Source organism: Marmota flaviventris, chromosome 10 (genome assembly GCF_047511675.1).
Source record: "Marmota flaviventris isolate mMarFla1 chromosome 10, mMarFla1.hap1, whole genome shotgun sequence".
In the NCBI taxonomy this organism is placed as follows: Eukaryota; Metazoa; Chordata; class Mammalia; order Rodentia; family Sciuridae; genus Marmota; species Marmota flaviventris.
Window position 1 is genome coordinate 21,076,013 of NC_092507.1, and position 22,623 is coordinate 21,098,635.

Here is a 22,623-nt window from a genome sequence, read left to right on the forward strand (position 1 = left end):
TTGCGCAGGCGCAATATGCCTACCTCGACTTCCGGTCTCTCCTGGGTATAAATACAGATGCTTTGGCGTAGTCGGTCTTTTGGAGCGACGCCACCGTTCAACGCTGTTTGTATTTGGTAAGTGCTTTTACCCGCGTGGTTCCTCTGCCTGATCTGTTACTTTGGGTAGGCGTTCAACATTCCCTGAGGATCATGTTGTTTAGAGGGATTACCTTTAGCGGCATCCACTCAAACTACATTTAGGCATGCGATGGGGCTGAGAAGGATGTGGGCCGCGCAGCCCCAGAAGCTTTTAAGGACTGCTATCCGGGTGTCGGAGATGACTAAGGCACAGCGTTAATTGCTGCCTGGTACATGATCCGGAAAAGAATTGCACATAGACGTTTTGTTCCATATCTGCGTTTTAAAAATTTTCCAAATTTCAGGCTGGGGTTGTGGCTCCACGGTGGAGCGCTTACCTAGGATGCGTGAGGCACAGGATTCGATCCCCAGCACCATATTTTTAAAAAGAACTAAAGGCATAAAAGGAAAAAATGTATTCAGGGCTAAGGTTGTGGCTCAGCGGTAGAGCGCTCGCCTAGCACATGCAAGGCCCTGGTTTCGAAGTATGCAGGCTTCTTGTAGCGCTACAATTTGTTTTTATTATTGGGGCAGTTTAGAGATATTAAGTGTTTGGTCGCTTAATTATGAGATGACTTACTGTTTTGTTTTTTTTTTTTTTCCTTTGTGGGGCTGGGGATTGAACCCAGTGCCGCTATCAACTAGAAACTAATAATTGGTACAGTGTTTTGTAAGTTAAATGAATTACAGTGACAGTCCAACGTGGATACTCTCGGGAGGTCACTCTCCCCGGGCTCTGTCCAGGTGGCATAGGGGAGCATAGGGCTCTGCCCCATGATGTACAGTCCCTTTCCACAACGTTGGAGATGAAGCTGGGCTTTGTGTCTGCACCTGCATATTCCTACGACTTCTCAGAGTCTGTGGACTATGACTGAGGAGACAAACCATGCAGGAAACAAAGTATTTTGATTAGTCTCTTGTTTATGGTAGATCTGCTTTAACCTTTTATTGTATTGATAAGTGAATGCTTTATTTTGCAGATTCATGATTCCAAATACTTCTTGCTTGGGTAAGTAGCCGATGGATTGTTTTAACAATGTATGCTTATGTTTGTGAAGATTGCTAAGGTATCACATTTTATGTGTTTGAGGAGAGGGTTCTATTTAAAAGTGAAAAGACTTAAAATGGAGTTCAAAGACTAGTTTGGGATTCACTAAAAGCAGTTTCAATCTATCTACAGGTATGGTCAGAGGTGAGAAAAATTGAAGCACATAAGGATGTTTTGAGGATCAATGATATTTAGGACTGTTGGCAAACTCCACAGTACTCAAGCATTCCAACGTGGATAACCCGGGAGGTCACTCTCCCCGGGCTCTGTCCAGGTGGCATAGGGGAGCATAGGGCTCTGCCCCATGATGTACAGTCCCTTTCCACAACGTTGGAGATGAAGCTGGGCTTTGTGTCTGCACCTGCATATTCCTACGACTTCTCAGAGTCTGTGGACTATGACTGAGGAGACAAACCATGCAGGAAACAATATCTAGCATACTAAAATTTTTTTATTAGACTAAGATCTTCAGGGTTCTAATCTTGAGTTTATTTTCATTCAGGAGAAGAAGAGCAATATTCAACTTCAGCTGATAACTGGATTTGGGATCCTTTAATCAGACGTAAGAATGGTCATTATTATTAAGAGTTTGAAAATCATCTCAACAATTGTCTAGGAATGCAAATTCTGTTATCCCAGATTTAAACCTTGACTGCTGACATAGGCTACCCAGTTCACCAAGTACTCCTGGAAATTAAGGAATTTAAGAAAGCACGGGGTCTCTAGAGGGCCTATGAAGTTAAAATTTGTCATGGTGACTAAGAATATTTGGCATTTTCCAAATTCCAAACAAGATCAGTCATGTTTTCTAACAAATGCACTGCAGAAGAACATGTTGATATGTCTTGAGCAAAATTCATTATGATTTCCGTTTTATACTGTTTGTAGTATATCTAACATATCTGAGGCAAGTTAATGTGAATTGAAATAAAAAAAAACTTGTGAATTGAAATAAATGTGACTGCATGTTTCTGTGGTTCTTTTTCATGTAGCATTGTTGGGCTTCAGCCAAATTAAATGGTGCTGGTTAATAACTAAGTTAGATTTAATTAAGATAATTTCACATAATTCAGTGGTTGCAGTTACTGCCTAGCATGTATGAGGTACTAAATTTTATCCCCAGTGCCTGAAAATCAGACTAGTAGCATTTGTGCCATCTAGTTACATGTTTCTGCTTTCATCAGTTATTAAGAAAGGCTGACCAAATATAACTGCCTGAGGATTCTCTGTGTAGGTGGCTATCAATTTCCTGTTTTTTGAGGAAGCCAGATGAGCCTTCTATTGCAAAGGACATTCCTTAGTTCAACCTGAGGAAGTATATGAGACATCCATGTTCTTTAAGCCCCACTGTTGTAAAGGTGAGACTGGCCTTGAATTTGAGATCCTCTTCCCTCCACCTTCTGAGTTGCTGGGATTACAGACATGCGCTACCATGCCAGCCCAACATTTCAACGTTTTTAATATGCTTATAACACCTGTAATTCCAGTGGCTTGAGAAACAGCAGGATAACAAGTTTGAGGCCAGCCTCAGCAATGGGTAAGGCACTAAACAACTTAAGACCCTGTCTCAAAATATACAAAGGGGTGGGATGTAGGTCAGTGGTAAAACACCTCTGGGTTCAATCCCTGGTACCTAGTGACATTGAGGGGGGTGTATTTTGGGGTTTTGCAGTTTTTGGCGGACACAACATCTTTGTGGTGCTGAGGATCGAACCTGGGCCGCACGCATGCCAGGCGAGCGCGCTACCGCTTGAGCCACATCCCCAGCCCAACAAGGCTGGTTTTGAATTCCTGCCTCAACTTCCCAAGCTTCTGGAATTACAGGTGTGCACCACCATGCCCAGCTTGAAACCAGGATCTTGTATAACCTGGGCAAGTGTTCCACCACAGAACTACATCCCCAACCCATAATAATAACTTTGAATTCCATCACTCTTATCATCTCTGCACTTCTGGGTCAGGTTCAATTAATGGATAGGTTTTTTTTTTGAAGTTTTTAATATTTTTTATTTTTCTTTGGACACAACATCTTTATATTATTTTTATGTGGTACTGAGGATAGAACCCAGCGCCCCCTGCAAGCCAGGCGAGTGCGCTACCACTTGAGCCACATCCCCAGTCCCTGGATAGTTTTTTTTATGGTTCACATTCAATAAAATAGTGATAGGGTGTGAAAGAAATTAAAACTGATGTTTGATTCAGAGATAGTTATGTGGGCCCAATAAGTCTTAATGGAAGTAGGACTGAATTGGGCCTTAAAAGATGAAAAATTCTGTTGCTAGACACAATGGAGTAAACCTGTAATCCCAGTGGTGTAGGAGACTAAGGCAGGAGGATCACAAATTCAAAGGCAGCCTCAACAATTTAGCTAGGCCCTAAGCAACTTAGTGAGACTGTCTCAAAATTTTTTAGGGGCTGGGGATGTGGCTCAAAACTAAAAAAAAAATAAAATAAATGTATATATAAAATTCTCTCACTCAAAAAATAAAAAAAATTAAAGGGCTGGGGATGTGGCTCAATGGTTAAGTGACCCTGGGTTCAATCCCTGGTACACACACACAAAAAAAAAAGGAACAAGAAATCTCATTATGTACCAATAAAAAATGTGGAAAGAGGGCTGGGGATGTGGCTCAAGTGGTAGCACGCTTGCCTGGCATGCTTGAGGCACTGGGTTCGATCCTTAGCACCATATAAAAATAAATAAGTGAAATAAAGGTACTGTGTCCAACTACAATTTAAAAATAATTTAAAAATGTGGAAAGAAAAATAGTAAAATGAACTATGAAACATTAAAATAAATACATATATATATGAATGAAGAATTTTGAGTCCACCCTGGGCAATCTACTGAGACCTATCTCAATTTAAAAGAAGAAAAAAGGCTTAGGATGTAACTCAGTGCTAGAACACCCCAGGGAGAACACCCAGGGTTCAATCCCCAGTACCACCAATAAATAAAATTATATGTATATACGTAAGTATACATATGTGTGTGCTTATATACATATGTACATACGTATATACTTACTGGGTTTAATCTCCAATATGGCCAAATGTATATATGCGGGTGTGTATATACACATACTTGTATCAAGAATTCAGGTAGTCAGAGCCAAGCACAGTGGTACACGCCTGTAATCCCAGCAGCTCTGGAGGCTGAGGCAGGAGGATCCAGAGTTCAAAGCCAGCCTCAGCAATGGTGAGATGCTTACCAACTTAGTGAAACCGTGTCTCCAAACAAAAATACAAAAATAGGGCTGCAGATGTGGCTCAGTGGTTGAGTACCCCTGAGTTCAATCCCCAGTACCAAAAAATAATAATAATAATTATATATATATATATATATATATATATATATATATATATATATGCATGCATGCAGGAAGAAAGGCACCCTAGTAGAGGGAATAGCCCAGATAAAGGTGAGTGGAAATGAATAATGGGCACTTTCAGAGTAGTGTAGCAGGTGATAAAGAAATACGAAATTTACAGCTCAGGGCATTTGTAGCCTTGTGTTCCAAGCATAGCTCTAAAGAAGTACTTGTTGAGGGGCTGGGGATATAGCTCAGTTGGTAGAGTGCTTGCCTTGCATGCCCAAGGCCCTGGGTTCAAACTTCAATCCTCAGCACCAATGAATTAGAGGAGAGGCCAGAAGGACAGTTTTAGACAAGAGGAGCAGAAATGGAAATACAGAGTGGGAAGAATTAAAAAAAAAAAGAAAGAAAGAAAGAAAAGAAAAAACAAGGTTTAAACCTATACTTTTCAGAGAACCCTAATATTGATTGGAAGTTGGGGGAGGGAGTCTAAATCCATGGGAAAGTACTGAATTGTGTGGGGCACAGTGGAACATGCCTGTAGTCTCAGTGGCTTGAGAGGCTGAGGCAGGAGGATCACAAATTCAAAGCCAGCCTCAGCAACTTGGAGAGAACCTGTCTCTAAATAAAATTTAAAAGAGGAACTGGAGATGTGGCTCAGTCACAATGTGCCCTTGGGTTCAAGCCCTGGTACAAAAAAAAAAAAAAAAGATATTGAGTTGCTGGGCATAACACATGCCTATAATCCAGTAACTTGGGAGGCTGAGATAGGAAGATGGCAAGTTTAAAGCAGCCCAAGAAACTTACTAAGAAAAATGTTGGGTCTTCTGGATAGAGATGCAGGGTGGTAACTTGGGGTAGACATCAGAACCAGCCCAAATGGGCTGACATGTCAATTAAAAGGTGATAGCCCATGGCTAGGGATGTAGCTCAATGGTACAGAGGTTGCCTGATTCACATAAGGCCTTGAGTTTGATCCCCAGGACCACAGAAAATGTGATGGCCTATCCTTAAGAGCCAGGTCTCCTTCCACCAGTTTTGTGATGACCCTAGGGAACTTACTTAACCTCTTTGAATTTCATTTTCCAACTCATGAAGTTTTTTTTTTTTTTTAATATTTATTTTTTAGTTGTAGTAGTCAATACCTTTATTTTTTTATGTGGTGCTGAGAATCGAACCCAGGGCCTTGCACACGCTAGGCTAGTGCTCTACCACCGAGCCACAACCCCAGCCCCACTCATGAAGTTTTTTGAGGAACAAATGAGCCAATGCCCATGGACGTTTCTGTAGTTAACAAATGGCTTTACAAAATAGGTAATAACCCTTTTTACAATTAAAGCTAAGTGAATGAGAAGATCTTGAAGACAGAAGACAGAGAGATCAGAGATCCCAGGGTAAAAACTTGGAGAAATTTCACAGTATATCATCCAAAAAAGGAGTTCACGATGGAGGCAGAGGTAAACTTGAACAGGTAAGAGACTCTGAAGGCAGGGAAGTGTTTTGGGGTGGGCACTGCATAGTAGGAAAAATTCAGTTGGAAAATACTCATCAAAAATGTCCCTCTGGGGCCAGGAGCAGTGGCGCACTCCTGTAATCCCACCAGCTTGGGAGGCTGAGACAGGCGACTTGCAAGTTCAAAGCCAGCCTCAGCAATGGCGAGGCCCTAAGCAACTCAGAGAGACCCTGTCTCTAAACAAAATACAAAATAGGGCTGGGATTGGGATGTGGCTCAGTGGTCGAGTGCCCTTGAGTTCAATCCTTGGTACCAAAAGAAAAAAAAAATGTTCATCTGGGGATGAGGGTGTAGCTCTGTGAGAGAAGTCATGTTGATCATGTTGTAGCCCCCAAAAAGTTTTTGGAGTTAATGTATAACACAGAAAATACTCTTCTTCAGTATTTTACTCTGATACTCTGACCTGAGAAATCCCAAGACACAAAGTGGCCTGAGAGGTCACCTCAGGGCACACCTGAAATCCTGAAGAACTTTGTTTGCAACCTAAAGAAAAAGGATGTGTTGCCAAGAAAGAATATTATGCTTGATGCTTCACATCTTCAACTCCCAAGCCCATTTCACACACCATCTTTTTTTCTGGTCTCCCTCCTTCTTCTTGCTCCCCTCTTCCTTGGCTCTTCTTTTCCACATTGTTCTCAAAACTGTTCCATGTCAATGGGAGCCCAGATCCCTCCCCTAGTTCCCCATTGCCCCAGAACAGAGGCTGTACTACTACAAAGACACACAAGACCCACCATCCATCATCAGTCACTCCCACAGGGCATCCACTGCCCCCATCTATATGACAGTTTCGAACAACATCCCTGAGCTTTCCTGGCTGTTACTGCAAGTGTTGCTTCTCCCATAATGCCTTGTACTCCTAGACTTGGAAGGCCACTGCTGAGTCAAAGGGCTCAGTGCAAACTCTTGTCATAACCCTGTGTGGCTACTGAAAATGATTTCTCATCCTCCCCAGAGACAAAAGATCACTTTTTTCTCCGTACAGACCCTTACGCATCAGATTTTCCCAAACAAACCTGGATTCAAGTAGTCACTCCGGTCGCTCGGTTGTCAATCCACTTGTCCGAATTTGGGGCTTCCGAAATACACAACCCCTATAGCTAGGCCAGGTGAGGGAGCCTGGTCAAAGCTCCCTACTCAGGGAGCGAGCCACTCGTACTTTCTGGGGTGGCCGCCAGGGGCCGCCGGGCTCTTTGTTTTCCTTTCTGGCCAGGGTCGGGGCCGGAGGCCTGCAGAGCGCATGCTCCGGGGCAGTTCGCGGCTCGGCCGGTCATCACTGGAGTTCGTTGTAGCCGACCCGCACCAAGGTAGGTCGCCCGGAGACGTACGGAGAGTCCCGGGGGAGGGAAGCGCGTGGGGCGGCCCCGCGGAGCGCGGTGACCTGGGTCGTTGCTTGCTCGCGCCCGCCGGAGTCGCGCAATGCCGGCCCACGCGAAGCGGGTGGCAGCGAGACGCGGTGTGGGCGCGCGTGCTCCGGCCCCGCGGGCGGCTAACTGGGCCCCGCCTCACCCGAGCCGGGGCCGCGCAGCCCCTCCGCCGCGGCGCCAGAGCGGGCGGGAGATTCAAACGGCCCGGGTGCGGAAGACTGCTCGTGGCCGCGGCGACCTCGCGGGCCCCCGACGCGCCGACCCGCGTGCCTCGCGGCTGGGCGGCCGCCGGGCTGGGGCTGCGTCTCCGCTACAGGGAGAGTGATTTTGTCCGGCGTTCGTTTGGAGAATGCGGTTTGCACTACAGGGGGAACTCGGCCCCGGAAGGGTCTGCTTTAGAAGCCCGAGGTTGGGGTGGTGAGGCTCCGCTGCAAGGACAGGAACCTCAACGTCAACAGGCACCTCCTCAACTGTTGGCGCGTTAGAGAGGTGTGCCCAGAACTCCGCATCAGTTAAGTCTGTGAACAAATTATTTGCTGGCCATCCATTCTATGCCTCTCTTGAAGTGCTGGACAACAGTGGTGAAAAGGCCCATGTGGCCTTTACATCCCTGGGAGAGACTTTGTGATTGTCCACAGTTATGGTCCTGTGTGATCACAAAAGCATGCCCCTGGCGCCCAGAGCACTGCTGCTGGCAAGTCATTCATCAGAAAAATTAATTGAACTTCAACCACGTGTGACTTGTGTGCCCTAGCTTTAGTGGAACATATGGAGTGTTACAGGACCCCAAAGAGAGACCCACCAGCCCTGCTCAGGAGGGGCAGGGATAGCTTTCCGGGTGAGGTGACTCTTGACTGAGTTTTAATTGAACTGTGGAGGCCAAGTGAGGTGGTGTGGTCAGGGAATCCAGGCAGGGTACACAGCACATACAAAGACATAATGTATGGGTGAGTGTTGTGATCAAGACCACAGGTGATTTGAGGACTGAAGCAGCTTTGGTACAGCAGAGTCTTGGTGGGACTACTTAGAATACAGGACCAAGGAACACTGCTTGTGGTAGAGGAGGCAGGGAATGTTTCCCCAAAGAAGGGCATGAGAGTGGAAAGATGAATTAAGAGTTAATCATTAAGTTTCAGTTATAGACAACACAAGAACAGGAATCTGTTGCCATTGGGCTACCCACCCAATCCCCCTGAACCTTAGTTTCTTATATCTAAAATGTGTAAGTTGTATGTGATGAGGATTTCTAGTGTCCTAAAATTTCCATAAAACAGTGGCACTAACATCTGGTGAAAGCTGTGGTCCCTTTCCCCAGGGAAAAAGGATCAGGGAGGCCCAAGCACAGCTCTGTATACTAAGAGGACCACAGAGAGGAAAACTTGGTGTGAAATATGCCAGCTCTGTGCCTGGCATAAGAACAACTCAGCAAATGTTTGTTGACATGGGAGCCCTCCTCCCTTTCCTCCTGGGGACCTTTCACACAAAGAGATTCTTCAGCCCCTGAGTCTGGCAGGCAAGTTCTGCTTCCTGGTGTGGAGGAGGGAGGAGACAGCTGCTATGGTCCCAGAGTGCTTGGTTTTCCATTGCTGAAACCAGGATGTGGTGGGAATTGTAGCAGGAACACCAGGATCCTGCTAGACTGTCTATACTGGTGTGCCTACCCACTTAAGTCAACAAGTGAGGAAATTAAGGTGGGGGAGGCTCTGGCCCTGGGTGGGCAATGGTCAGAAGACCTGGATTTCCATCCTACCTCTGTGTGGTCTAGGGCACCTTTCCCTGAGCCTCATCTCCTTTATCTATAATAGTGGAGTAATAACTCTTACCTCAGGGCACTCTAGAAAAGGTTGGAGCATTATAGGTACCCATTAGTATACACTGACCCTGTATCTGACTTAACTATTTGTGACTGTGTTTCACTCTTCTCCTTAACTGTAAACTTGAAGATGGAAGGTAGAGCATAGAAAGTGGGAATGTGAACATTATGACAAAAGACAAATCCTTGTTTCCAGTCTAGACTCAGGTTAAGAAAACTTGCAGAGCTGGGTGCAGTAGCACACACTGTAATCCCAGTGACTCAGGAGGCTGAGGCAGAAGGATTGAAAGTTTGAGGCCAATATCAGTAATATAGCAAGATCCTAAGCAACTTAGATCAGATAAAACAAGGAGTGGGGGATATAGCTCAATAGTATAGTACCCCTGGGTTCAGTCCCCAGATTGAAAAAAAGAAGCAGAAAAAGAAAACACTCAGGGGCTGTCCGTGTAGTTCAGTAGAAAAACTCATGCTTAACTTGCTTAGGGGCCTGGGTTAGATACCCAGAACAGTGTAAGGGAGGTAATCTGTAGAAAGAACTGATTTGCACAGTTAAGGATATGCTGGTAGGTAACAGGCACAGGGCTTCACCTTTTAGAAGGGGCCCACTCCCCCGCAACCCTGCCTCTGGGGCTCATAGGCAACTCAGGTCTGTGAAACTAAAGCCTGTGTGCTTTCTACCACAGCAGGGAGCTGTACCCATTGTCTGGATCTGTCACCAGCCCACCTAGAAAGAAGCTCCAGCTGCCTCATTGTCTTCTCTCTGCTCTCAACCTCCTCTTTCTCAATTGACTTCTACTCTCTGTACCTTCTATTTAGCCAAGCTCATTGGGGGTCTGGGGAGGAATTCCTGGTGTGAAGTGTGCCAGCTCTGTGCCTGGCATAATTGCAACTCAGCAAATGTTGGTTTACGTGAAAGCCCTCCTCCTTTCGCTCTTGGGGACATTCACACAAAGAGATTCTTCAGTTCCTGAGTCTAGCAAGCAAGACCCTGAGTCTAGAAGGCCTGGCCAGGCTGTGTTAGCCTCCTTCCTGTATCATGGTCTGCCTTGAGTTGACCCTTTCATTTTGTGTGGGGGAAGGGGTACTGGGTGTTGAAACCAAGGGGACTCTACCACTAAGCTATATCCCCACCTTTTTTTTTTTTCTTCTTGTTCTTCGGCACTGGGGATGGAATGCAGGGCCTTGTGCCTGCTAGGGAAGTGCTCTACTACTAAGCTACATCCCCAGCTGCTTAGGGGTTTTGATAAATAATGCATAATTAGCACAGGAAAATGTTTGCCATGTCTAACAGGTAGTATTTGGCTGGGTTTTTCAGGATAGGAAGATGCCACCCAAGCGCATAGCTAAGAGAAGGTCAGCCCCAGAAGATGCCATCCCCAAAAGCAAGAAAGTAAAGGGTAAGTTGGCTGTGGCCTCTTCTTTCTGCTTGTGGGTGGCCTCTTAGAACCCAGGGAACCTGGGACTGGGTTCCTTCCTCCCTGAAAGATGAGAGGCTTGGATGTTCAGGGACCCCACACCCAGCTGGAGGGTCTCCTATAGCTCATTGAATCTCATCCTCAAGGAATTAAAAACTGGGCTGACAGCCCAATGTGGTGGTGCACGCCTGTGATTCCAGTGATTTGGGATGTTGAGGCAGGAGGATTGCAAGTTTAAGGCCAACCTAAAGCAATTTATTATACCCTCAGCAAGTTAGCAAGATCCTGTCTCAAAAAATAAAAAGGACTGGGGATATAGCTCAGTGGTAAAGTGCCCTTGGGTTAATCCTCAGTACACACATACACACACAATCAATCAGTCAATCTTAGAATTTTGCTCCAGGCAATGATGTATTTTGATTAGGACCACTGATTTCCATAGTAGGTTCAAGTCCTGCCACTTTCTAGATATGTAACCATAGGCAAGTTAAAACTTGACTGAGCTTGGGTTACCCACTTCATAAAATGGAGTTGAGAACAGCACTGATCTCTCTGGGCTGTTGTTGTGAGGATTAAATGATTAAATGAGACAATGTCCTGGCAGCATTTGAGGGAGGAATCCCTGGTTTTCTTTTTTCTGAGATCCTAAAGTGGGGCAGGAACAGGAGAAAGCCACCCCCTGTCTGGGAAGAGGGTATGTGAACCCACACTCAGACAGTGTCTGTCTTTTGCAGACTCTCGTAACCAAGCAGTGAGGGCCACTGCCTCCCGCCGTGGTCCCAGCGCCCGCTCCTGCAAAGGTGCCTACAGGCTGAGCCCTCCTGACCAGAAAACCCACCCAGGTGGCTCCCTGCTCAGTGCACTCTCTGCGCAGCCCCCGTGGCCCTGGGGGCCATGGCCACGCGCCTGGAGGAGAGGCTGGACGCTATTGGCTGTCTGGGGCTGCCGAGCCCTCCATTGGCTAGCAGAGGGCCTTGTGCCGCCCACTGGTGGGCACAAACCTCACTGCAGATGGTTCTGTGGCCTGCCTCTTCCTCTTCAACTGCCAGTGTGCTGCCCCATAGGGTTAGAGTGGTCAGTTTTCCTCTGAAAATATATCCAGAAGTTGAAAATCACAGCCTGGGGATGGAGGAGGGTTAGGGTAGAGGCTGGTGTCTGCTCCAATCCGTGTAGTCTCCCTTGGTTTTAGTGCAGACTGCTAAATTGCCTTATGACCCTGGGAAGATTGTTGAACCTCTAGGTTGCTCTCTTCCCTTTTCTATAACACAGGATCCTAAATATGGAAAATCTGCAGAGCAAGTCAAAGGTAGAGTAAGCAGTCAATAAAGGGTGGACATTATCTGAGCCCCAGCTATTAGCACTGTGACTTCTGACAGACAACCTAGGCTAATCAGGAAAACTATCTTGTGTCGTCATGGTCCTCTTCCCCTCCTCACCAAGATTCATTTCACAGAATGGGGTCTCCTTGTTTCTATTTCCTTACTGTCACATTAATAATGTGCTCAGCTTTTAATCTTCACAGAAACTCTCTGAGATGATGAGGAAACTTAGTCTCAAGAATGTCATACTAATGACTTATTACAGAGCAGGGGCTTAAACCCAGGTTCAAGATTGATTCCTGATGCCAGAGTCCATGAAATGACCTCCCTCTCTCCTATCATCCTGCCCACTCAGGGGCTATCTTCTCCACCCCTCAGTCTCACACAGGTCCCACAACACAGAACCAGGCTTGGTGCTGACACTGGGCCAGGGCGACGTGGGCCAGCTGGGCCTAGGTGAGAATGTTATGGAGAGGAAGAAGCCTGCCCTGGTGCCCATTCCAGAGGATGTTGTGCAGGTTGAGGCTGGGGGCATGCACACCGTGTGTCTAAGCAAAAGTGGCCAGGTAGGCTGGGGGGTTGGGCAGTGCCTGGGGTTGGGCGGGGGATGGGCTAGGGTTGGGACAGGAGCTTTAAGCCATATACATTTCACTGTGGAGATGGAGCTGGCTAGCCAAGCAAGGAATGGCCTAAATGAGAGTGGATTGAGACCAGATCTTGCACTAATGGGGGCTTCCTGGGCATAGGTCTACTCCTTCGGCTGCAATGATGAAGGTGCCCTGGGAAGGGACACATCTGTGGAGGGCTCAGACATGGTCCCGGGGAAAGTGGACCTGCAAGAGAAGGTGATACAAGTGTCAGCAGGAGATAGCCACACAGCAGCTCTCACCGAAGATGGCCGTGTTTTCCTGTGGGGTTCATTCCGGGTAAGACTGGGTCTAGAAGACTGCATGGAAGTGAGGGTATAACTCAGTGGAAGAGAGCTTATCTAGCAAGCATGAAGTCCTGGGTTTGATCCCCAGCAACAAACAAACAAACAAAAAAGACTGGCTAGGTGTGGTGGTGCATGCCTATAATCCCAGAGGCTCAGAAGGCTGAGATAGGAAGATTAAAAGTTCAGAGCCAGCCTCAGCAATTTAGTGAGTCCCTAAACAACTTAGCAAGACCCTGTCTCAAAAAATAAAAGGGCTGGCTATATTGCTCAGTGACTAAGCACCCCTGGGTTCAGTCCCTGGTACCAAAAAAGTTATCCAACCTCCTTTCCACCATTGTACTTGGGTTGAAAAAGGCAGGGCTGGGGCCCAGATCCAAATCTCTGGCTTCTTCTGGGCCTGTCCACAGTTCTAGCTCTTTCCTTGAATCTGATGTTATGAAGTGCATGTCCTGAGAAAGGGGTGGGTCAAAGATGCCTTTGGGTTGAAGCTGGTATAGGAAACTGCTCTTGTCATCCCCTACCTGAACCTCTCTCTTCCCTTCCCAGCCCTCTTCCCTACTTTCCAGAGGCTTTGGGGGAATGAGGCAGGAATTGTCATATCACAGTGTTTCCAAGGCAAGGAAGTGTAGTTTAAAAAACAGTTTCAGCATTAAGATTGGTACCTTGGTATTTATTTTGAAATCTCATGAAAAAATAAGGAATCCGATGAGTGTTTCCTCATCGAGGTTATTTTAAAATTTTTATAGAGGATTTCTTAAGAGTAATTAGAATTATATATTGAACACCTAGCTACTTGACACCAAGTTTCAACAGTTATCAACTTTTTAGCCAGACATATTTATTTCTACTCACCTATTCCTTCGTTATTATAATGCAAATCCCAGATCATGTATGATTTCATTCATAAATATTTCAGGATGTGACCTGGCTCCTGTCTGCCTCTTTATCCCTTCTGCTACTACTTACTACACTTCACCAGATAGCTCTGTGGCCTCCTAAAAGCCTGAATGTGGCTGCTACAGGGCAGGCAGGACTAGCTGATAAGTGCTCTCTTCTTCCCTTCTAGGACAATAATGGCGTGATTGGGTTGTTGGAGCCCATGAAGAAGAGCATGGTGCCTTTGCAAGTGCAGCTGGACATACCAGTGGTAAAGGTAGCCTCAGGTGGGTCTAGGAGTACTCACTGTAGGCAGGAGCTAGAGGACCTACTTCTGGGGCTGGATCAGCCTTGGTCCTAACAGATAAGCCATGCATCCTCCGCCTTCCTCTCATCTTCAGGAAATGACCACTTGGTGATGCTGACAACTGATGGTGACCTCTACACCTTGGGCTGCGGGGAGCAGGGCCAGCTAGGCCGAGTACCTGAGTTATTTTCCAACCGTGGTGGTCGGCAGGGCCTCGGTAAGTAGTTTCAGTACATCTAGTGGGGTAACTTGGCAAACCAACCCCTGTGGTGACTAAAAGCAGGAGGGAATCTTGAGCTTCAGACTTGCATCAAATAGACTTGAAGTGTTAAGATCTCACACTTTAAAAACTGGGTTGGGGATATAGCTCAGTTGGTAGAGTACTTGCCTTGCATACACATAGACCCTGGGTTCAATCTCCAGTGCACACCCCCCCCCCCCCGAAAATAAATAAATAATAAAAACTCAAACTTGAGTGAGGTGTGGTGGCACACACCTATATTTCTAACTACTTTGGAGGCTGAGGCAGGAAGATCACAAGTTCAAAGCCAGTCTTGGCAATTTGGCAAGACCCTATTTCAAAGTTTTTTTTAAAAAATAGGGCTGAGGGGGTGCTGGCGTTGTGGCTCAGTGGTAGAGCACTTGCCTAGCATGTGCAAGGCCCTGGGTTCCATCTTCAGCACCATTTAAAAATAGAGAAAATATTTTTTTTTTAAATGGGGCTGAGGGCTGGAGTTGTGGCTCAATGGTAGAGCACTTGCCTGGCATGTGTGAGGCCCTGGGTTCAATCTTCAGCACCGCATATAAATAAATAAATAAAATGAAAGATCCATTTACAACTAAAAAAAATATTTACAAAAAAAAAAAAATGGGGCCAGGGGCTGGGGTTGTAGCTCAGTGGAAGAGTGTTTGCCTCGCACGCGTGAGGCCCTGGGTTCAATCCCCAGCACCACATAAAAATAAACAAATAAGATATTGTGTCCATCTACAACTAAAAAAAATATTTTAAAAAAAATGGGGTTGGGTATATAGTTTGGTGGTAGGTAGAGCACCTGCATATCTGCTTATCATGTGCAAGGCCCTGGGTTCATTCCCCAATATTGACCAAAAAGGGTGGGTGGGGTTCAAATTTTGGAGACTGATCGCTACCCTGGGTATGGGGGGATTTTTTTTGGTTTTGGTGCTAGGGATTGAACCCAGGGTTGTTTGTACTTTACCACTAAGCTACATCTCGAGCCCTTTTTATAAAATTTTTGAGACAGGGTCTCACTAAGTTGCTTAGGGTCTTGGTAAGTTGCTGAGGTTGGTCTTGAACTTGCAGGCCTCTTACCTCAGCCTCCTGAGTTGCTGAGATTACAGGTGAGTGCCACCATGCCCAGCTACCATGAGTTTGAATCCTGTTCTGTCATCTACTAGCTATGGGACCTGCGCCGTATAGTTTCCTTATTTCTAAACCTGTCTTTAACCTTACTTCATTGTGTTGTGTGAAGATAGATAAGTTAATTAGAAAAATATCTGGCACATTGTAAGTTCCACATAAACATTACCTCTAATACTGTGGGAATCTGAGCATAGCACTTACACTGGCTTTAGTATCCTCTTCTGTAAAATAAGGTTTAGAGTTCCTGCTTAGCCTCCTCCCAACGGTTTTCAAAACATAAGAGAAACAGGCCCAGGATCAGAGAAGAAAAAGGCCATGTGCTTCTGTCACTGACCCTGGCTGCTTTACCTACAGAACGACTCTTGGTCCCCAAGTGTGTGATGCTGAAATCTAGGGGAGCCCGGGGCCATGTGAGGTTCCAGGATGCCTTCTGTGGTGCCTATTTCACTTTTGCCATCTCCCAAGACGGCCACATATATGGCTTTGGTCTTTCCAACTACCATCAACTTGGTGAGTCTGAATGCAGCATAGCATAGGGGTGGCCCAATGACCTGGTTCCAGTCCTGGCTCTGTCACTTATTCACTGTGCACCCTTTGTAGAGTTCCTTAATTCCCCAGAGCCACAGTTATGTCTGTAAAGTGAGAATATTCATATCCTGGTGAGGGTGGCCTTGCTATGGGATGGGATTGATAAAACATCTCCTGAAACACCTTTACCCCTGATGGCAGGAACACCAGGCACAGAATCTTGCTTCATACCCCAGAACTTGACATGCTTCAAGAATTCCACCAAATCCTGGGTGTGCTTCTCTGGTGGCCAGCACCATACAGTCTGTCTGGATTCAGAAGGTAGGACCTCCAAGTCCTCTATGTTAGAGACAAACTAGGCCTAGCCAGACCAGGGCCTGTTCTACAGTTTGGGCCAGACATGGGTCCATAAAGGTCACCCTTGTCCTCCAGAGTCCTGGTGCTTCCAAATACAAGTTCATTGGAGGCCTATTTGGAGATTCTCCTAGGACTCACCCAAAATGGGGACACTACATACTTCCTTCTGACCATGCTGAGAGTGGGGACAGGCTCCTGAGGATATGAGGACTCACCTGGCCTGCTGCCCGTTTTGCCCAGAGGATGTCCTCTGCTACTGCTTATCTCTCTCCCTCTTCTCACAGGAAAAGCATACAGCCTGGGCCGGGCTGAATATGGGCGGCTTGGCCTTGGGGAGGGTGCTGAGGAGAAGAGCATACCCACCCTCATCTCCAGGCTGCCCACCGTCATCTCAGTGGCCTGTGGGGCCTCTGTGGGGTATGCCGTGACCAAGGATGGTGAGTGGGGCTCCCCACACCTCGTCTGGTTGGGGCCTGTGGGTTGTGATTCTTATACTCTCTAGCAGGCTGTCTACCATCATGCTGGAATTGAGATGTAGAAATTGGTCTTTGCTCCTGACCCTCAGAAACTCTCTGATTTGATAAATATAAATGAGTAAACACATTATTTGAGACTGGGTCTCACTGTGTTGCCCATGGTAGTCTGAAAGTCCTGGGCCCAAATGATCCCCCACCTCAGCCTCCTGAGTGCAAGAACTTCAGGCACATGTGCATGCCACATTACCTGCTGGCTAGATGTGATTAGTTCTGCAGAGGAGAAAAACAAAGAGGAGATATCATTGAGACCCAGAGTCCCAGCTTCCCAGGGAGTTATACTTAAGAATCTTAGGGGAAAACAGGCTGAGTAGTCAGGGTCCTGGCCAGCATAGGAGAGGAGGATGTCAACAAGTGACTGCCAAAGCCTAAAGGGGTGAGGGGGCACAGTAATGGAGAGCTGCTAGAAGGCTGGCTGGCAAGCCGGGTGTGGTGGTGCACGCCTGTAATCCCAAAAGGCTGAGGCAGGAGGATCACAAGTTAGAGGCCAGCCTTAGCAAATTAGTGTAGCCCTAAGCAATTTAGCCAGGGTCTTGTCTCAAAAAATAAAAAGGGCTGGGGATGTGGCTCTGTGGTAAAGGGCCCCTGGGTTCAATCCCCAATACCCCAAAAAAGAAAAACGAAGTCTTTGCAGAAATGCTTGATCAGACTGGGAAGACCTCTGAGGAAGTGAGGGCTTGCACTGTACCCCAAAGGTTTTATTCTTCAAGGAAAGTACAGGAAGGCATTCCCAGCTGGGTAATTTCCATAACAGTCTCAATGACAATTAGTCCTGAGAATGGAGGGTGGATGCAGGGATTTAGGAAGAAGCCAGTCATTTAGGACCTGGGAGCAGGGAGAAGTCTTTACATTATCTCCTTGACTTCTCCCAACTTCCCTGAACTCCCAGAGACTGGACCTTATCTGGCTGCTGTTGGTCAAGGCCAGAATTCACCCTCATGTCCCAGGTTTTGCAGTGTGGAAAGGTGTAGCCAGAAATCCTGGAGACAGCTGCCTCCATTTCTTTCCCCCTACAGGTCGTGTTTTTGCCTGGGGTATGGGCACCAACTATCAGCTGGGTACAGGGCAGGATGAGGACGCCTGGAGCCCTGTGGAGATGACTGGCAAACAGCTGGAGAACCGCGTGGTGTTGTCTGTGTCCGGCGGAGGCCAGCATACAGTCCTATTAGTCAAGGACAAGGAGCAGAGCTGATGAAGCCTCTGAGGGCCTGGCTCCTTCTCCTGCCCTCCCTTATAGAACAGGGAAGCAGAGACAACTACAGATTCCAGCAGGCCTCTCCCCAGCCCTGAGCACTGTCGTCTCCTGCCATTTTTCCATCAGCAGAGCAGAATCCTTTTCTCTCTTTCCTCCTCTTTTCTGGCATCATCCTGGGACCTGCAGGATGAAAGGGGAGGGAGATGGGAGGGTCTGTCAGAAGGAACATTGCTCATCCCAGACTATGTAGTCAGACCTTTCCTTCTACTTCCCTACCCTCCTGTGGTCCTGGCTGGCCCTGACTTTGCCTACAAAAAAAAACAAAACTTCTTCCTCTGGAGGTGTGGTACCTGCACTTTGAGAAGTTGGGCTTTATCAAGCCCCATTCTGGTCTTGTGTTTCTAACAGTCCCCAGGCAAACAGATGGTACATTCATCATACCCAGTTGTCATGGAGCCATGTCTGGGGGAATTTGGAGGAAAGACAAGGCTACAGGACCTGTGCGCAACCCCAAGCCAAATATTTGGCTCTAAACAGGTGTCCGAATGAGCCACTTGATGAAGAAAAAGCCAAAAGCTATTCTCCCAGAAGCACAAAGCATACTCTTGTCTCTCAGGCATTGCCTGTGGATTCCCCCATTTGTTGGGCCGCACCTGCAACCAAGGACACGAAAGCTGGGCTGGGCTGGGCAGGGCTGGGCAAAGCATGGGGTAGATGAAAGGTTTTATGAACAGCAATATTGGGAAGAAGAGAGGGGAAGGAGTTGGAAGGGCAAAGGCTGGTCCTCAGAAAAGGAAGCAGCAACTTGTACAGTGGCTGTGAAAATAGTTTTTGATTTTTTTTTTAATTATAAAATATTTTGGAGGGGAGAGTGGAAATCTTGTAACACTTTGAATAAATTTAAAGTTTTATAAAACAGGTCACTTGTTTTCAATACACACCCTATTCTTTTAAGGGACTACCTGCCATGTGCCAGGTACTGTTGGGAAGGGCAAAATAAGCCCAGGCCTGTGAACTTGGTGTCAAGGTTATAGCTTAAAGGATGTCAAGATCTCCCAAGGTTTCCCGTGTGCTTGCCCGGGGCAATTAGAATCTATCAAAAAGAAGAAAAGAGTTGTTTGGGTGTTTGTTTCAGGAATCACTGGAGGGTTTTTTGTTTGGTTTGGTTTTTGTTTTTTATGATGCTGCAGAACTGAGAAATGGGATAAATCTTTGAATTCTCTAATCCCAAGTCTTTTTTTTTTCCTTTTTCTTTTTTTTTTTTTAATTAAATGAAGTTATATAATGGATGGAGAGAGACTATGTTTTTTAGAGAGAATTTTTTTTTTTAATATTTATTTTTTAGTTTTCGGCGGACACAACATCTTTGTTTGCATGTGATGCTGAGGATCGAACCCGGCCACACGCATGCCAGGCGAGCGCGCTACCGCTTGAGCCACATCTCCAGCCTTTTTTTCTTACTTTTTGACTAGTGTTATTTATTTTGTCATAAGTAAGCCACATCTCATGTTAACTTGAGATTAATTCAGTAATAGCAGTCAATTTAGAACTTTGTTTTAGAATATTTTGCCTTAAATATGTTTATTCTTTTACCCCCAACATTTTCTGTATATTATATGAGCCTAACAGATCAATAATACACATTTTTCCCACTCTCCATGAGTAATGTCTTTTTTTTTTTTTTTAACCTTGATTTTATTTATTTATTTTTATGTGGTGCTGAGAATCGAACCCAGGGCCTTACACGTGCTAAGTGAGTGCTCTACCACTGAGCCATAACCCTTGCCTGAGTAGTCGTAATTCTGTAACAAAGTAATAAGAACTTATTTCCATTATTTAAGGTAGGGAAAATTGGACTATATAACACCTTTACTCTTAATTTTAGCTTCTTTAGATGTAGATAAAAAAACTACATAGTGCCCACATTTAAGAAATAAACCTGAAGAAAAAATGTCTAACAAGGTCTGTGATATCCAGAGAATTTATTTGTGTGACTTCCATGGTCTCCTTAGAGTCACTGTGGTTCATCTGGTTGGTGTTCATGAAAGCTTCTACATATGATTATGAAGTTTAGTTCTTTCTCCCCTACTAACTAATATATTAAAATATTGTGAAGTCTGGAAGATCAGAGGTATCAACATTTGATATATGACAAATCACCAAATTTTTTACTGGGTTAAAAGAAGACATTCTACATGACTATAAGGGAGCATTTTGGACTGGGTTTAGCTGAGCAATGCCTATGTTGAAGACTTTTGAGTATAGTACATCTCGAAATGCTTACAGAGTTACCTGTATTGTTTTCAATAGTTGATGTATTTATTTAAACATGGTACAGTATCTTAAGATAATTTGTGTATATTAAAGAAAATTTTCATAAGCATTTGAGCAACCAAATCAGAACTGATTTCCTCAATATAGTGGTCACCATATAGGTGTTCCTATTTACATTTAAATCAATTTTTAAAATTTAATGTTTTTTCAGTTATACAAACCATTGATTATCAAGTACTTGATAAATCACATGTGGCTTGCGCCTATGGTATTATGAACAGAACATTTCTATCATGGCAGAAAGTTAACAATGGACACTGGCTTGTTATGGACAGAGTCTATGTTAGGAAGGTTATACTACCAAACAGATTCTTGGATGTTTGGTTTGGGTTTTGAGTTTTGGTTCTGGGGATTGATCACAGTTGCCAGGGGCAATTAGAATCTATCATACTTTTATTTTTTGAGAGGGACTTGCTCAGTTGCTGAGGTTGGCCTTGAACTTGTGATCCTCCTGCCTCAGCTTCCTGAGTCACTGGAATTACAGGCATGCACCACTGCCCTTGGCGAGATTTTTGGATATTGATGATTCTTAGAAAAAAATGAATATGAGGGCTGGGGCTATAGCCCAGTGGCAGAGCGCTTGCCTTGCACGTGTGGGGTACTGGGTTCGATCCTCAGCACCACATAAAAATAAGCAAATTAAAGGCATGCTGTCTATAACTACAAAAACAAATTTTAAAAGAAAAAAATGAATATGAGCTGGGTACATACTAGGCAAGCACTCAATAGGTTCTCACCAAGTTGCCTGGAGTGAACTTGACCTTGCCAGTTTTCCTGCCTCAGCCTTCAGAGTAAGTGGATTATGGGTGTGCACCACCACACCCAGCTACAATACCACATTCTTTTGTTTTTTTCCCTTGTTTGTATTAGTGAATTGTACATAGTGGGATTTGTTATGTATTTTTGCGTGCATATAATATAATTTGACCAATATCATTCTCCAGTATATCTCCTTTCCCTTCCCTCCTCCTTCTCTCTGGTCCATTTCCTCTCTTGATCTCTCTTTAATTTTTGAGATTCTCCCCCCACCCTCATACACATACCTTTCTTCTATCTTTTCCTCTCTAGCTTTCACATATGAGAGAAAACATAGGGTCCTTTCTGAGTTTCGCTTATATCTCTTAATGTTCTCAAATTCCCCCCATTTCCTTTTTTTTTTTTGAGGGGGCAGGTACTGAAGATTGAACCCCAAAGCACTTTACCACTGAGCTATATCCCCAGGCTTTTTTTAAATTTTGAGATAGGGTCTTGCTGAGTTACTTAGGGCCTCCCTAATTTGCTGAGACTGGCCTTGAACTTGCAATCCTTCTGTCTCAGCCTCCTGAATTGGTGGAGAAATACCACCCAACCCCTGCCCTTTTTTTTTTTTTTTTTTTTTTTCCTGAGACAGGGTCTCTTTTAGTTGCTCAGTCTGAGGCTGGCTTTGAACATGCCATCCTCTCACCTCAGTGACTGAGATTATATGAATATATCACTTCACCCATTCCTAAAAACATGAAATCGTTTGTTTAATCCTCACAACTCTTCAAGGTAGGAATTGCTAGCCCTCAAGGAAACAGTCACAAAGTGTTGACTGGAATGACTTGCTTGAGGTCCAGAAGCCACCATGTACCCAGAATGGGCTGGACTCTAAATCAACCTCCACCTAATCCAAAACCTCTTTCTCTTCCTCATATTGTATCCAAGAATTAAGGTCTCTAAGTGCTTTGCATGCCGGACACATAGTAGATACTTTCTCTGTAAACCATTGTGATTATTGTACTTTTTTTTATTCTCTAAGTAATTATTGCCTTTTTTTCCCCAGTGTTGAGGATCAAGTCCAAGGCTTCACACATATATGCAAGGCAAGCACTCTACCACTGAGCTACAACCCTAGTCTTGCTTGTTTTCTGGGTGTTTATTTTTATTTTACTTGTGTAAATACCATTAGTTCAGTTCCAATATACCAGAAGTATCATCTGCTTTTGTGTATTCAAACACATCAAGTACTTCCAATTTTGTTTACTTTTTCTTTCTCCAACCTGGATTGGTTACCCCAAAACAAATGTGATCATAGTATAACATTGTTCAACTACAAGAAATATTTGCAAAGTCATAATGTAAATGTTAATAGTGCTTTAACAAAAATTAGAAGATGGAGAATTGTGTATAGGGACCAAACTACAAATGAAAAGACAGTAGCATAGTATGTTATTTAGAAATATGCAGATAGATTCAGGAAAAACATTTGGAAATAGTCACTTTAAGGGAGTGGAAGTTGGGGGCAAGGT

At 45.1% G+C, this 22,623-nt stretch overlaps 1 protein-coding gene and 2 non-coding genes across 10 annotated transcripts; all 3 read left to right on the top strand.

The window, feature by feature from the left end:
- The first annotated feature begins 15 nt into the window (after positions 1 to 15).
- On the top strand, positions 16 to 18,937 carry Rcc1 (regulator of chromosome condensation 1). Of its 8 annotated transcripts, XM_071617536.1 has the most exons (18): positions 16 to 116; positions 1,100 to 1,128; positions 1,670 to 1,729; positions 2,402 to 2,525; positions 2,655 to 2,704; positions 2,840 to 2,991; positions 5,821 to 5,952; positions 6,661 to 7,301; positions 10,490 to 10,571; positions 11,324 to 11,431; positions 12,287 to 12,474; positions 12,655 to 12,834; positions 13,909 to 14,005; positions 14,120 to 14,242; positions 15,761 to 15,916; positions 16,136 to 16,255; positions 16,576 to 16,728; positions 17,841 to 18,937. In XM_071617536.1, exons 9-18 carry the CDS (start codon positions 10,499 to 10,501, stop codon positions 18,014 to 18,016), a joined length of 1,374 nt encoding a protein of 457 aa, XP_071473637.1. In that variant the 5' UTR covers positions 16 to 116; positions 1,100 to 1,128; positions 1,670 to 1,729; positions 2,402 to 2,525; positions 2,655 to 2,704; positions 2,840 to 2,991; positions 5,821 to 5,952; positions 6,661 to 7,301; positions 10,490 to 10,498; the 3' UTR covers positions 18,017 to 18,937. The 8 variants fall into 8 exon arrangements, with proteins under 8 accessions (XP_071473637.1, XP_071473638.1, XP_071473639.1 ...); XM_071617537.1 differs by lacking the exon at positions 2,402 to 2,525; XM_071617538.1 differs by lacking the exons at positions 2,402 to 2,525; positions 2,655 to 2,704.
- LOC114094565 (small nucleolar RNA SNORA73 family) lies at positions 817 to 1,020 on the top strand. Its single transcript, XR_003583072.2, has one exon. It is a non-coding gene; the product is annotated as a small nucleolar RNA SNORA73 family (small nucleolar RNA).
- Positions 1,396 to 1,598, top strand: LOC114094564 (small nucleolar RNA SNORA73 family). Its single transcript, XR_003583071.1, has one exon. It is a non-coding gene; the product is annotated as a small nucleolar RNA SNORA73 family (small nucleolar RNA).
- Positions 18,938 to 22,623: the final 3,686 nt, after the last annotated feature.

What these genes read in the sequence shown, in the direction of transcription:
- Rcc1 (XM_071617536.1), top strand. Translation starts at nt 10,499, where the DNA reads ATGCCACCCAAGCGCATAGCTAAGAGAAGGTCAGCCCCAGAAGATGCC. An exon ending in TGACCAGAAAACCCACCCAG is followed by an intron (nt 11,432 to 12,286) that starts GTGGCTCCCTGC and finishes TCCACCCCTCAG; the next exon opens with TCTCACACAGGTCCCACAAC. An exon ending in TTCCAACTACCATCAACTTG is followed by an intron (nt 15,917 to 16,135) that starts GTGAGTCTGAAT and finishes CCCTGATGGCAG; the next exon opens with GAACACCAGGCACAGAATCT.